Source organism: Macaca fascicularis, chromosome 13, assembly GCF_037993035.2.
Source record: "Macaca fascicularis isolate 582-1 chromosome 13, T2T-MFA8v1.1".
NCBI lineage: Eukaryota > Metazoa > Chordata > Mammalia > Primates > Cercopithecidae > Macaca > Macaca fascicularis.
The window spans coordinates 95,509,674-95,525,582 of record NC_088387.1 but is presented as its reverse complement, the minus strand read 5'-3'; the positions used below and the strand labels follow the sequence as shown (position 1 = coordinate 95,525,582).

Here is a 15,909-nt window from a genome sequence, read left to right as displayed (position 1 = left end):
CGTTCCACGTCTGTAAAATAGGAATAATAGCACCTCCTCTAAAGGATAGCAATGCAAGCGCAAATAGTAGAATGTATAGAGATTGCTTTGTAAATGATAAGGTCCTGCACAAATGAAATACAAGGGATTATTATTCTAGAACTCGGAGCACAGCACATATTAAGAACTCAAAAACACTTGCTGGTTGGAGTAGAGGAATGTTTGAAGGATGATGAGTAATGAACAAAGGGCCCCTGGAGCACTGATTTGTTTAGGTGAGTGAGATCAGGGAAAGATTCAGAGAGGGGGTGACTTTTGAAATGGGCTTTGATGGAGGAGTAGAAGCCCAACAGGCAGAACAAAGAGCACGAGCAGTGTCCAGAAATGTGGAAAGGGGCCCTCCCAAGAGGTGCTGACACCATGTCCACAGCCAGGTTTAGGCACCAGACCCTGCTCAAAATGTGCCCCTCTCCTCGGGGCCTCTGCATGGTACATGGAATAGGAGGAACTAGAAATTTATTCAATGCTAAAATACAACTTTTCAGGGAAGAAGAGACATTAGGGATCTTCTAATCTAACTTCTCTTTTGAAGGTAGGAAAATTAAGATAAGAAAACTGACTCAGATATAAGTCTCAGGGAGCTGACGTGGCTTAATACAGCCTGCAGTAGGCTTAGCAAACTAGGGCCTATGGACTGAATCTGGCCCACCACCTGTTGCTGTCAATAAAGTTTTATTGGAACGCTACATTTGCCATGCCCATCGTCACATAGTATCCATGGCTGCTTTCTTGGTTCTATGGCAGAGTGGAGTAGTTGCAAGAGACCATAGACTCATAAAGCCTAAAGTATTTACTATCTGGCCCTTTACAGGAAACAGTTTGCTGACCCCTGTCATACAGCAAGGTAATAGCAGAACTAGGATGGTAGCCAGGCCTCCTGACTCCTAGTGCTTTGTAATTCCTGGGCACCATCACCCTCTGGGCCCCGCCCTGCCCCCATAACACTGCCCACAGGGTGAGATTTCAGGTAGCCAGACTCTGGGCCCACACCTAGGTTGGCCTCTGCTGCTCCTCAGACCCAACAGGGCTTCCAGTTGGGAGCAGCTCATTCCCTTTTGGGGATTGTGGCAAGGAGATGCCAACACACCCCTGTTTCTCCTCAATGGGCTCAACAGGAAAGGCCGGGCGTGTAAACGTGTAAGACTCGGGCCAGCCAGATGCCAGCGTCATGGACAGGGCCTCGAAAAAAGCATGTGGGGGGAGAACTGGCACCTCAGCCATCTGCGAAGAGGGCCAAGTCCACTTTAAATTGTGCTGTGGAATTCCTTTCTCAATGCCAGGCTGTTCCTGGTGGATTCATTTAATTAAAACCCCACCAGATCAAATCTGTTAGAAGCTCTGAGCTCACAGATGCCCTGTCCAGCTGGTCATGAGGATGCAGACAGGCCACAGGCCCGGGCCATGGCACCTGGCTTGGTGGCTGGCTTAGAACAGGCCCCACCAGCCCCAGGTCAGGGCCCTGCCCAGGACCCCAGGATAACTGGCTGGTGGTGTGGCATTGCCCCCTTTAGGCCTCACTCTCTGCTTATCCTCTCTGTCTCCATTCTGTTCAAACCTCAGGCTCATCTCTGATGCCTCCCTCTCCCTCAGTCATTCATTCAAGAGAAATTGATGAAGCGGCAGCTCTGTGCCAAGCCCCCTGCCAGGTGTGGGGGATCGAGTAGCAAACAAAAGAGACGAGAACCCCTGTCCTCGTGGGGCTTACAGTTTCACCCATGAATGCAGGGCATCCCACACACTGCGCATCCACTCTCTTCCCCTCGCCCCTTCCTCTCCTCTCTTTTCTCTGCCCCTTGCCCCTACCTCCTCCGCTCATCCCGAACTCTTGGATCCTCCGCTTCCCTCTAGCTCAGGCCTGAGCACTTGACAACTAGACCATGCAGAGGCCCCCAGTGGATCCTCCTGCTGCCGTCTCCCACAGCCATGCCCCTGCCCAGGGATGCCAGGCATTCAGCTTAATATCTCTCTGAGCACAGCCCTCCCCTGCTCAGGAGCCATCCATGGCTCCTCATTGCCTTAAAATGAAGACTTCATTCCTGAACCTACCCTTGAAAGCTTCTCAAATTTTGGCCCCTTCCCACCTTGACAGTCTTCACTTTTCAACCGTACTTCCTGCTCCAAGAACGCCAGAAGGACTTGTGCTGTTTTTAGGTTTATAATATTCATCGTTTTCTACTTACAAAAGTAATGGTTTTTTTGTAGTGTAGAATTTATAAGAGGAAAATTAAAATTAATCATGAGCCCATTATTCAGAGATAAGCTATGTGAGCTTTAGAATACTTCCTTACAGCTGTATATGTGTGTGTACACATACAAAATGTATATGTGTATATACATTTTTTTTTGAAACAGGGTCTCCCTCTGTCACCCAGGCTGGAGTGTAGTGGTGTCATAATGGCTCACGACAGCCTCAACCTCCCAGGCTCAAGTGATCCTCCCACCTCAGACTCTCGAGTAGCTGGGACCACAAGCACACACCACCATGCCTAGCTAATTTTTTGTTTTTTCTAGAGATGGGTCTCACTGTGTTGCCCAGGTTGGTCTCGGATTCCTGGATTCAAGTGATCCTCCCACCACAGCCTCCCCAAGTGCTGGGTTTACAGGCATGAACGAGTGTGCCCAGCCACATTTTTCATATTTTCATATTAGTGTGGGATCCCACAATACAGAAAGCATTGTCTCCTACCCTTTTAATTTAACATGATGTGGTAGTTTTCTACGTGATCAAGAGACTTCTCAAGAACTGCACTGTAATGTTCGCACAATATTCTATCACATAAATATACCTTAATATGTTTAACCAAACGCTATTGGTGGATATTTGGACTGTTTACAATTTTTCACAATGAAAATGCTGCTATAAACACGCTTGTTCATAAATCTTTGTTCTGATCTCTGGTTATTTTCCGAGCAGAGATTCCTAGAAGTGGCAACACAGGGCCACCGGGTAGACACATTTCTAAGCTTCTTGATGCGTATCATGCAGCTGCCTTTCTGAGAGAGTCCGCTGGCCCCCACCCCATTCCCATGTGTGAGCACACCCACCAGTCCCATGCAGGTCTATTTTCTCTGACCTTAGCACATCACGTGTCATCCTAACATTGTATCCTTGCCTCAGCAGCTCCCCTCATCGGAACCCTGCCTTTCCTATCCGCCCTTCAGAGCTCAGAGCAAATGTCACCTCCTCCATGAAGCCCTCCCTGACACCCCAACCAAAGTCTCTATCTCCAGCCCTCCTTCAGCCTGTCTTAAATCCCTCCTAAAACATTTCCCATGTTTGCCATGCATTTTAATAATTTGTGTAATAATAACCTCTGCTTTATACAGGGCACTGAAGTTTTCAAAGTGCTTCCGCTGAGAGGTTTCATTTGATTCAATTCCAAATGGAAAGTGTTTTGAGGTCAGGGACCTCATCAATACATCGTCTAGGTCTATTTCTGCTGGCTACATCACCGATTCAAGTCCAGCACAACCTCAAGCTAGCCCTTGTGTAACAGAAGTGTTTAGCCGGCCTTTGTTTTTCCTTGGCCTATCAGAACAGACTTCAGGATGCTTCCCTTCTGCAGCATGGGGCAGTAAAAGACGACACGAGGGCCCTGGATTCCAGTCCTAGCTGTGTCACTGAGTTTCTGTGACCTTGAACAAGTCTCTGCTCCTCTCTCAGCCTCAGTTTACCCATCTATAAAACGAGTTGGGGGAAGGGCGCTGTGGCTCATGCCTGTAATCCCAACACTTTGGGAGGCCGAGGTGGGTGGATCATTTGAGATCAGGAGTTCAAGACCAGCCTGGTCAATATGGTGCAAACTTGTCTCTACCAAAGATACAAAAATTAGCTGGGCATGGTGGTACACGCCTGTCGTCCCAGCTACTCGGGAGGCTGAGACAGAAGAATCACTTGAACCCAGGAGGTGGAGGTTGCAGTGAGCTGAGATCGTGCCACTGTGTTCCAGCCTGGGCAACAGAGCGAGATTCTGTCTCAAAAACAAAACAAAACACAACAAAAAAGAGTGGGTTGAACTACGTTGTCACAGCAGTACTGATAGCTCCTAAGGTCCCTATCCCCAGGCACCCAGAGCAGCCCTGGGGTGCCTCTGAGGGCCTCTGCACAAAGCCGGCCTCTGGGATGGGCCAGAAGGAGCTGGCCAGGGAGGCAGGCCTGGCTCTAAGCCAGGCTGTGTCTGCAAACACTGACCTTGGCTGCCGCAGGGATTTTCCATGACACCAGCACCCTCCCTCTGAGCTCCCTGCATCACACATGGGCCTGAGGAGGGTGGGGGATGGGGGCTTTGGGGGTTTGTCCTACATCGAAGGCCCCCAAATCAGTACTAGGGCCACGTGTGGATGGGAGACCGCTCAAGGCAAGAGAGGAGAGAGCAGTGGGCCCAAGAGTGGGGAGTCCAGGAGGAAGCATGGGGCAGGGAGAGAAGCTGCTGGGGGTAGTAGGGGGGAAGAGCTGGGACAGGAGATGGGACGATGGGAAGAGAGGCCTCGGGAAGGGGCAGAGCAGAGAAAGCAGATAGCAGATAGGTGCTGTGCTTCAGAACTGTCCTTCCCAGGAGCTCTGGCCTGAAGAGGGACAAACTCCAGACCCCGTTCTGTACACTGGTCCCACCCCTACCCCAGCTCCATGAGACCCGGTGGTTCCCAGGCCCAGCTAGGGGCTTGCCCAGACCCAGTGCAAGGGGATCCCTTCTGAACCTTGAAGCTGACCTCATTCTGAAGGGGCCAGAGGCCACGGTGAAGGCAGGAGCTATGGGTCACCCGAGGCCCCCCTGCCAAGGGCCACCTCTCGTCCCCGTCCTGGGTGTCTAAGGGGTGGTTTCTCGTCACCATCTCAGACCTCAGAGTCCTCCAGAACCGGAGCCTCTGGGTTCTGCAGCCCTCCCACTCCAGACCTGTGCTGGACACTGAGGGGACAAGCCAGTCCTGCAGGGCTCCTCTGTAGACATGAGTGCCCAAATCCAGAGTGGGGGCCTGAGAGGGGCAGAGGGAGGAGAGGCCCCTCCAGTGCCCAGAGAAGGTTCCCAGAAGGTTCTCTGGAAAGGCAGTGTCTGAGCTGCATCTCACAGGAGGAGGGAGAGCACCTGCGCCCTCCTCCTGTCTACACCAAGCTGCAGCCCCTCCCTCCTCTCCTCCCCCAGGACCTGGGCACAGAAGCTGGGCTCCTTCCACCTCATCTCCTTTAATATGCCAGTTAGGCTCCCTCAGAGCCTGCAGTCCCACTTCCTGGCTCCACACTGCTGCCATCCCCACTCTGAGGGGTGGCTCCCTGTCTGTGCCTCAGGCCCCTGAGCTGGTTCCTCCTGGGCCCTCCCCTAGGTGCTCTCTGAGCCCAGCTGCCCTCTGCCATCCAGCAGGGGAGCCCAGCCTTCCTCTGAGGGCCCTCCCTGTGTCTTGCAGCCCCCAGAGCTGCCTCTGTCTCCCCTAAGCCCGCACTCCTCTCTGGCTGCCGCAACAGGCCCAAGCCACACTGAGGTCACCCATGCACCCATGCACTTCGGCATCAGCCCAGAGTTCACGGCCTTTGGGCGCCTCAGGCCACAGGTCCCTCATCCATCTTCCCTCAGGACAAACATTAGCCCAGCCATTGCCTATTTACATTAGATAACTAGGTCAGCCTGGAGACAGGCACAGCCGGCATTGCCAAGGGCTGTGCTTTTTAATCTACAGAAGGGCTGGGCCACCCAGAGAAGAAGATCAAAGAATCATAACGTCAGAGACCTGGGGGAAGGACCTTAGAGGTTCTTGATGCTGCACGGGAGCGTTTCCCAAACTGTGCTCCCAGGAACTCTTGCTCGGTACTGTGCACTATGAGAAAAGTGCTCCACGGTCAAGGAAGTGGGAAGACAGGCACCTTTTCCCAGCCTTGATCGACCCTGCACATGAACACATACATAGCCCTGAGAAAGCCTAGGCTCAAATCAAATGATGGTGAATCCTGTTAAATTCAGCATTTCCCTAATTTAATTGAACCAAGCAACTCTTTTCTCATCCAACAGTTGTTAACATTCCATGGAACTGGTATTTCAGAAAAATGACTTGAGTAAACACTGATCATAGAATGTTGGCACGGAAAAGAACTTTAAAGATCATTAAATCTTGGTGCTCCCCAAAATATTCATATTAATAATTCATATTTATTGATCTTAATATCCTAAGCATGTTAAGTCTATGAACTCAATCAAGTCCCCACACCAAGTCTATGAAGTGGGTACTTCATTATTCCCATTTTACAGATGGAAAACTGAGGCACAGTGGATGAAGCAGTATAGCTAAGGATAAAGTTGTTTGGTTTCAGAGCCTGTGATCTTCTCTACTCCACTAAACCTCAGAGATCTTCTCTCTGTGTTCAGTATTTCAAACATACAACAATAACTGAACTCCGTCTCAAGAGTCAATTATCTCAGGCTAATCAGACGTTCTGACTGACAGATGTGTTCTTAATTAATTTTGATGGGGAAAGAAATTAAGTATGGCTCTAACAATGATTTATTCAATGCCTGCTCTGCAGAGTATCCACACTGCACTGATCACCACATTGAACTCCATAAATAAAATCTTCCAAAATTTTGACTCTATGAATGGGTGAGTGAACAGAGAAAATAATAAAAGGCAGTGGGAAAAGGTAGGAACCTCATCTCTTGCCCTGTCTTCCATGTCACAGATGAGGAAACCTGAGGCCCGGAAGGAACTTGCCAAGACACAAAGCTGTCTTTGATCAGGGTCAGGTCAGACCCCAGATCGCCTGCCTCCCAGCCCCATGCTCTTTCCTCTGCCCAAGGCTGTGGCCAGCTAGGCCAAGGGTAGGAGGTCAGGCAAGCAGGCTAGCAGGCATAGGAGACCAGTGAGGAACAAGCAGCCAAGCCCAGTCCAGCCAAGGCCATGAACAAGGGCTCAGAGTGGCTAGTTGTGCTTTGAATAGAAGGAAATAAGCTACAGGGAGAGAAAGACCAGTAAAAGGGAGGACCAGACCCAATCCCACTCGCACACCACCATCCCCACCCTACATCTCCCTGGAAGACAGCTTCAGACAGTTTCTGACCTCCTTGGTGATTCTGGAAGGAAAAGAGAAACTGAGATGGCCCAGGGTTTGCCTCCGATCTCTCGGTTTTCCTGCTGCCCTAAAATATTTAGACTAATAATAAATTTTTATATCCAGTCACCTGGCTTCCTTAAGTGGATTCTGTGCCTCCAGCCAGGTTCCCAGGCCATCTCTTAGCTGAGTTGCTCCCAAGTAGGAGCTGCTGGGCCATGATCGAATGAATAGGCACAACTCTGGTCATACCTGAGCTGGAAGGCAGTGGACAGAGCATTGGTTTTAGAACCAAGTATCCTGGGGTTATAGTCCTGATTCTGGCATTCACAAGCTGTGTGACCTTGAACAGACTGCTTTCCTCTCTGGGCCTCCACTTCCTCATCTGTACGACATAAAGACTGAACCAAATGATGGCTAAGGGTATTTCTGGCTCTGAGAACCTTAAAACCTATGTTGGATTCAGGGAAAGGAGGCTGGGAGAGGAGGCAGTATGGACGGTCTTGGTCGTTTTCTGAGAGACAGTGGCTAGAGTCTCCTGGTCAGAACATGTGCTCTGGCTGATCAGCCCAGCAGATACTGCGAGAGAGGGTCCTCAGAGAGCGAGCCCCAGAGAGAAGCCTCTGTGTGCATGGGTGCCACAGAAGGACAGAGGCAGCCCCTCACCCAGAGACTCAAAGGGCTGGACAGAGAAGAGAAGATAGAGAACACCTTTTGCCCCCTGCCTCATAAAGCCAAGCCCGATGTGGGCAAGGACCAGGCAGTCAGCGGGCCTACTGGCAGGCAGACGGGTCTTGCCAAACTCCCACTTACTTCCCAGAAGCTCCAGGGCCCCTTGGGAGTGGCTCCACCCAGCTGGCACCCCTCCAAGTTGGGCGCCCACGTCAGCAGGTCCTCACACTCCCTTGCCCTTTCACCCAGTGACAATAGGACAGGCGATGGGGAGGGGGGCACCCTGAGCCGGGTACTTGGAGAAGCGTCTGTCTGCGTGAACATGGCCCTCCTGTTACCACCCCTGCTGCATCCAGCTCAGAGCAATGCCTGAGGCTGATGCCCAAGTGAAATGCTCTCCTCCCAAGGCCTCCCGGCCTGGTCGCCCTTCCTGGGTGATGCATTGGCTCCCATGTACCGGAATGAATGCTGAGTCAGAAAGGCCCAGTGGCCTTGGCCAACACCCAAGGCCTCTCTGGACTTCATGACCCCAACTGTAATATGGAGATAGTCATAATAGTGACCTTGTAAGAAGTTTTTGAGGATTAAGTTAAAAATACATCTGAAGGGTAAGAACTTATTATTCTTAAGCCTCAGCCTGCAGTAGGAAGTGAGATTGAGCCCTGGGGGCATCTGACCCCAAAGAGGAGGCACATCTAGGCCAGGGCTGCCTGGCCAGGGCAGTGGCTGTGGTGGGGCGTGAGGTGCTGCCTGGGATAAGAGCCTCTGATTAAGCCTGGATGTGTCATTTGCTTTGAAAGTCACTAAGTTCAACAGGACAAAGGGCAGAGGAAGGTCACTTGCGGCTGAAGCTGGGTCCTGAGGAGCTGGGTCCTTGCAGGCTGGGGTAGGAGAGGCAGAGGAGGGCCACGAGGCAGTGTGGGAAGCAGTGTGGAGAGGAGGGGCCAGCTTGGCTGGGTGTGGGATGAGGACGGGTCTCTGGGGTGGCTGCAGGGTATAGCAAAAGAAGGGCAAGGAAGGAATGTATAGCTCCCTGAAGCTGGGGGTTTTGTGAGCATAGTCACAGTGGGCAGTGAGGCTGCCAGGCAGGCGGGCACTGGCTTTTACTAAGGGACGGTGGGCCCAGGGAAGTCACAGCCTATGACAAACACAGGACAAGGGAGCAGTGGTGGCAGAGAGGGAGTGAGGGTCCCTGATGGTGGTACGTGTCTGCCTGACCCCACAGAGATGGCCCTGCCCCCAGGCCCATGCTCTCAGGTCACCCTTCGCCTGTGAGATCCCACAACTGCCACTTCCATCTTGCAAGCCACAGGTTCCAAAGAGCTCTAATGCCTAGTCTCTCCTGTGCTCCTGCAGATGACTCTGGCGGGCAGCGAGGGTGGGGGGTGATAGCTCTAGCTCAATCCTCCAGAGTGCAGGAAAGGCAAGTGAGCCCAGAGAGGGGTAGGGATTTGCCCAAGGCCACACAGCTATCACATGGCCAAGCTGGGGCTATGTTCACGCTCCCTACTCCCTGTTGAGCCCCATCCATGGTGCCATGCCCTCCCCTCTCCACAAAGTAGTGCCGGCCTGGGGGACAGGGAAGGACAGGATGAGAAGCAGCTCTGGCTCGGGGCCTGCCCAGTTGTCGAGGTGAGTTGTGGTCTGGCTGCCATGGCCGAGCTGGCGGGCACAATCTGTTCTCACCCTGCTGGAGCACAGACGTCCCACACACAGTGGCTCTACAGCTCAGCTGTCTGGGTCCCTGGCAAACAGTGACATAGTTACTGGCCCGACACTGTGGAGGGGGGCAGGGGAGCTGGTTCTAAGGGCAGCCCCAAGCAGCTGTCCCCAGAGTTCCCTGAGCTTTAAGATCCAAAAGGCCCTGGGTTGACAGAGGTGCCAGTCTTACTGGAACTGAGCGGCCCTCGAACCTGGCTGGTCTCTTGGAAACATGAGAGTAATCTGGCACTTCACTCATTGTTAATCACAGGGAGCCACTATTGAGTACTTGATAATGCACCAGGCTCTGAGCTAAATGCATTACACACAATATCTTACATATTCCTCCCCAAAGTCCTGTGAGGCAAGTGTATTATTAACCCCATTTTATAGATGTGGAAACTAAGGCTCAGAGAAATCACACAGAGAGAGAGAGAGAGAGAGAGAGAGAGAGAGAGTGCAAGTCCAGGACAGAGTCACACAGTATCCTGCCCTACAATTTAGTTATCAAACATATTCTGGGCCTCCATAGGTATGGCTGGCAACGTGGAGGTGGAAGCTAGAGAGGAATGTGACAAGGTCCATCAGTGCTACCCCTTACCCCCAAAGCTAGTGTTTAGCTCTATGTCATTGGGGATCCTGGAGGACAGAGGCTGGTGGTAATATTGGCCCTGGAATTACAAGCTGAACATTTTCAGTGCCACTCAAATAAGGCAGAGATCACTTTTAGCTGTGAGGAATCCAGGAGGACTGCATGGAAGAATATTTGGTTAAGATTTGATAAGACTTAGAAGGGAAGAAAATGCCAGCATCATGTTATTATCATAATTCTATTAATAAAAGTAGTAAATATCTCAACAACGGAAGAAGCAGGCCAGCACCAGTAAATACACTTTACAAATGAAGAAACATGCTCAGAGAGGGGGAGTAATTTGCCCAGGGTCACACAGCCACTAGGGCCCTGTCACTAGGGATGAGTTCCCATCCAGGTTCATTTTCCCTCCAGGTAGCCAGAAGAATTCTCGACTTAGGCCTTTGAATAGCTGGTGCAGAGGGAACCTTTGCCTCTGCCCTGATCCTGGCTCAGGGTGTGCCGGGGTGGGGGCGGGGTACAGAGAGGTTATCTGGCTGATGATAGTAACACACCTGGAAGGACCCCCAGGGCTCCTGCTTTGCCAAGGGTCACACCACTTCCCCATAAGGACAGACCCTACATCAGGCCAAGCACAGAGGATGACCCCAGGGTCTCCAACTGGGGGCTGATGAGGACCCCGGAACACTCATTCATCCAGCTGTTGCGGGGAGGGGCAGGCAGCCTCCTTTCTCCTCCGGCACAGTGGGCCAGCTGCCCCAGGGAGACTGAAGGGCCCTTGTTGCCAACCAACCCCACATAAGCTTTGGCAGGCAGCAAGGAATTCACCAAGAAGCCAGCCCTGCCTCAGTCTCCCTTCCTGTACACTGGATCACAGGATGTCAGAACCCATTCAGGGCAACCACTTCACCTTGTAGTCAAGGAAACTGAGGCATGGGGAGGACAAGGAGCACGCCCGCAGCCCAGGACACTGAGCTAGAATCCAGCTCTCCCAGATGACCTGTGCCCTCACACTCTCCCTGTGCCTCTGGAGGAGTTCTCAGCAGCACTCAGGCCACCCCTTCTCTAGGCATACAAAACAGTCCAGTCATTGAGGTCAAACGGACTCGAGTTCAAACACGGTTGCTCTGCTCTCAAGCCGTGTGACCTTGGAAGTCAGCCCTCCCTATTTCTTCCTTCCTACATACTTTCCTGCAGGTGTCACAGAGTACAATAGAAAGCATGAGCAAGGGCCTAGCACAGTGCGTGGAGACAAGGAGCCTCTGTCACTGCAGGCCCAGACCCCCAAGGTGGGGAAAGTGGAGGGGCGAGGGGTAGGGAGAAGAGGGTTTCTGGAAGGGCAGCCCCATAGCGTGTGCTTTCTCTCCTCTCTCCCGCTTTCCCCCAGGCTACGGGCACGCAGCGCCCAGCACGGATGGCGGCAAAGTGTTCTGCATGTTCTACGCGCTGCTGGGCATCCCGCTCACGCTCGTCATGTTCCAGAGCCTGGGCGAGCGCATCAACACCTTGGTGAGGTACCTGCTGCACCGCGCCAAGAAGGGGCTGGGCATGCGGCGCGCCGACGTGTCCATGGCCAACATGGTGCTCATCGGCTTCTTCTCATGCATCAGCACGCTGTGCATCGGCGCTGCCGCCTTCTCCCACTACGAGCACTGGACCTTCTTCCAGGCCTACTACTACTGCTTCATCACGCTCACCACCATCGGCTTTGGCGACTACGTGGCGCTGCAGAAGGACCAGGCCCTGCAGACGCAGCCGCAGTACGTGGCCTTCAGCTTCGTCTACATCCTTACAGGCCTCACGGTCATCGGCGCCTTCCTCAACCTCGTGGTGCTGCGCTTCATGACCATGAACGCCGAGGACGAGAAGCGCGACGCCGAGCACCGCGCGCTGCTCACACGCAACGGGCAGGCGGGCTGCGGCGGAGGCGGTGGCAGCGCGCACACCACGGACACCGCCTCGTCCACCGCGGCAGCGGGCGGCGGCGGCTTCCGCAACGTCTACGCGGAGGTGCTGCACTTCCAGTCCATGTGCTCGTGCCTGTGGTACAAGAGCCGCGAGAAGCTGCAGTACTCCATCCCCATGATCATCCCGCGGGACCTCTCCACGTCCGACACGTGCGTGGAGCAGAGCCACTCGTCGCCGGGAGCGGGCGGCCGCTACAGCGACACGCCCTCGCGACGCTGCCTGTGCAGCGGGGCGCCACGCTCTGCCATCAGCTCGGTGTCCACGGGCCTGCACAGCCTGTCCACCTTCCGCGGCCTCATGAAGCGCAGGAGCTCCGTGTGACTGCCCCGAGGGGCCTGGAGCACCTGGGGGCGCGGGCGGGGGACCCCTGCTGGGAGGCTAGGAGACTGCCCCTGCCGCCTTCTGCCCAGTGGGACACCCCACAACATCCCTCACCACTCTCCCCCAGCACCCCCATCTCCGACTGTGCCTGCTTGCACCAGCCGGCAGGAGGCCGGGCTCTGAGGTCCCCTGGGGCCCCCATCGGAGCCCTGCAAATTCCGAGAAATGTGAAACTTGGTGGGGTCAGGGAGGGAAGGCAGAAACTGGGAGCCTCCCTTCCCTTTGAAAATCTAAGAAGCTCCCAGTCCTCAGAGACCCTGCTGGTACCCAGACCCCCACCTCCGGAGGGGACTTCATGTTCCGTGTACGTTTGCATCTCTATTTATACCTCTGTCCTGCTAGGTCTCCCACCTTCCCTTGGTTCCAAAAGCCAGGGTGTCTTTGTCCAAGTCACCCCCACTCAGTCCTACTCCCCTTCCCCATCCCCATCCCCAGCTGTGTCTCCCAACCTCCCTTCGTGTTGTTTTGCATGGCTTTGCAGTTATGGAGAAAGTGGAAACCCAGCAGTCCCTACAGCTGGTCCCCAGAAAGCAGGACAGAAAGAAGGAGGGACAGGCAGGCAGCAGGAGGGGCCAGCCAGGAGGCAGGAGGCAGTGGCCTGCCAGTCTGCAGAATGGTCACACTGGAGGTTCAAACTAACTGGCCTCTAGCCACATTCTCATAGCAGGTAGGACTTCAGCCTTCCAGACACTGCCTTTAGAATCTGGAACAGAAAACTTCAGACTCACCATCCCCAGCTACTGCTGACAATTCCCAACTCTTAAATTTGTCGAGTGATTTTTAGCCTGTGAAAACTCTGTGCTGGCCACTGATTCCTTTGAGTCTCACAACAGCCTACTTAGGTCACCAGGGCAGGAGTTCTCACCCCCATTTTACAGATGAGAACACTGAGGCCTGGACAGGTGAAGTGACCAGAGAGCAAAAGGCAAAGGGGTGGGGGATGGGTGCAGTGGCTCACACCTGTATTCCCAACACTTTTGGAGGCTGAGGTGGGAGGATTGCTTGAGCCCAGGAATTCGAGACCAGCCTAGGCAACACAGTGAGACCCCATCTCTACAAAAAATAAAAAATTAACCAGGTGTGGTGGCACGTGCCTGGGAGTCCCAGCTACTTGGGAGGCTGAGGTGGGAGGATTGCTTGAACCTGGGAAGTCGAGGCTGTAGTGAGCCCTGATTACACCACTGTACTCCAGCCTGGGTGACAGGGCAAGACTCTGTCTCAAAAAAAAAAAAAAAAAAAAAAAGGCAAAGGGAGACAAGAGCCCAGCCTACTTGTTCCTAGCTGAAGTGTTATTTTCTTCCAGCTTGGCCTGCTCTTCAAAGCAAAGCTCCTGCAGTGTACATCCTGGCATTGTGTGGCTACCTGGGTTTTAAACCAGAATCAGAAGTCCCGGGTCAGAGGGCACTGCTGAGGCTCAGCCTCTTCTCTTCTTGGTCAGGAGGCAGCAGCTCTGAATGGGCTCCTGAGGCAGCATAGGGGCCTTTGTCACCAGGGTGCATACTTACAAACAGTGCAGTTCTTGGGACCGAGGTAAGCAGGGCTTACCTGCCATGGCAGAAAGGCCAGGATCTGGGGCTCTAGGAGTTTGGGAATTGGGCAGAGTGCCCAAGAAAGCTGGCAGGCGTATCCTATGGGACATCATCCCTGGCACCATTGTCATTGTTGGTGCCTGTGTCCCAAGTAACTAGTGAGAAGCTGAGGCTGCAGCAAGAAATACCGTTCCCAGGTGGCAAGGTATGGACCAGAGATGCCCTCGGCCCACCACACCTGCAACCCAGAAGCCCAGATGGAATGCAGCTGACGAAGGTGATGCTCGAGGCTCACGTTTGGGGCCCCACAGCTGGAGCCGGTATAGTGACTGGGACAACATCAAGGGGTGGATGAGGGACCTGTCCTCCCGCAACACTGCCTTCCCATGCTGTTCCCCTGCCAGCTCCTTAACACTGCTGACCAATACGGCATTCAGGGAAGTTGGAGGACAGCACCCACAGGGTGGCCAGCCTCAGGCCCCCACCTGCATCCTCTAGTCTCTGGGGACCCCTAGGGGGAAGAAGTCTACCCTGCTTGTGAGTCCCGTCTCAGTGTGGAGAAAATGGCTGCCCACGTGCCAGGAAAGCAGGGCCCAGGACCTGGAGGTGCCCACTGTGTTTATGTTGGGGATGGGGGGGCAGTGCTGGCTGCCTCTGTCCTGTGTGTGACCCTGCCCTCGAAGGGTCCTGTCCTGTCAGTCCCGAGGGAGCCACAACCAAAGCTGCGGAGAGAAGGTGGGGAAGGGTGCAGAATGGCCGTGGGGCACAGCATGGCGGACTGTTCAGTCTCTGCTGGGTCTTTCCTAGGGACCTGGAAGGCCAGTGTTGCTTCCCCCTCACTCCCTTTCACTGCAGGCAGCCTCTCTGCTTCCCCAATGCCTTATGCCTGGGCACACTGCCACAGAATATGCAATATGTGTGGGTGACCATGTCCTCACGCCCACACCCCCACCCCGGGCAGCCCCTGGACTCCAAAGGCCGTGGCTGCCACAGCCTCCCCTCAGCTCTTCCTGCCTATCTGTCTTCACACTGAGAATGGCGCCCAATAAATGCTATCCACGGAGACCAGGCTCAGGCTCCAGCTGCCTCTGTCATCGTATGCCCTTGCTGCTACCAGGGAGGAGCCATCTCCCACCCCCTCCCCTGCCGGGGTCTTCAAACATACCTAGCTGCCGGGCTCAGTGCCTCACACCTGTAATCACAGCAGTAGGCAGGCAGATCACCTGAGGTCAGGAGTTCAAGACCAGCCTGGGCAACATGGTAAAATCCCGTCTCTACGAAAAATACAAAAATTAGCTGAGCATGGTGGCACGTGTCTGTAGTCCCCGCTACTCGGCTACTCAGGAGGCTGATGCACAAGAATCGCTTGAACCCGGGAGGCGGAGGTTGCATTGAGCTGAGATCACACCACTGCACTCCAGCCTGAGTGACACAGTGAGACCCTGTCTAAAAATAATAATAATAATAATAATAATAATAAAATAAAATAACATACCTAGCTGACTCGCCGTGGTCTCGCTGGCCTGTGGGCGACACTGGCTTCCCTTCTGGGATTTCCCGGAAGATCCAGATTTTCTTAATGTTCTCCTGGAACAGACTAAGTAAGAAACACGTTAGAAATCACCTGGTCCTATTGTCCCCCCTGTACACGAATAACTGAGGCCCACAGAGAGCAAATCACCTGCCTGAGTCACAGAGCAGTGAGTGGCAGACCTAAGCTAGGAACTAGAACTGGGGATTCCTACTCCAGTGCTGTCCATCCTCACACAGCCTGCAGAGTCCGCCTGGACACACCCCAGCTGACAGTGGTACCTCCCAGTCAGCCAGGAGTATGGATTCCTTCTCCTGCAGTAGGGGCCCCTGGCTGAGTGACCTGATTGACTAAAACATATGTCTTTGAAGGAGAGTGCATCACAAGCACCTTTCTTTGGGGTACATTTTTCTCTGGGTCTAGAAGGACACCTCAGGCTTGGGACTGGGCCTCAGAGCCCAGG

The 15,909-nt window shown here is 53.7% G+C and overlaps 1 protein-coding gene across 1 annotated transcript in view; it reads left to right on the top strand.

The window, feature by feature from the left end:
- The window catches only part of KCNK3 (potassium two pore domain channel subfamily K member 3), a 41,619-nt gene extending 26,635 nt beyond the window's left edge, over nt 1-14,984 (top strand). Inside the window, exon 2 of the mRNA XM_005576341.5 lies at nt 11,425-14,984. Within this exon, the coding sequence (XP_005576398.1) occupies nt 11,425-12,326 (902 nt within the window). The 3' untranslated portion in view covers nt 12,327-14,984. The remainder of the gene's footprint in view (nt 1-11,424) is intronic.
- Nucleotides 14,985-15,909: the final 925 nt, after the last annotated feature.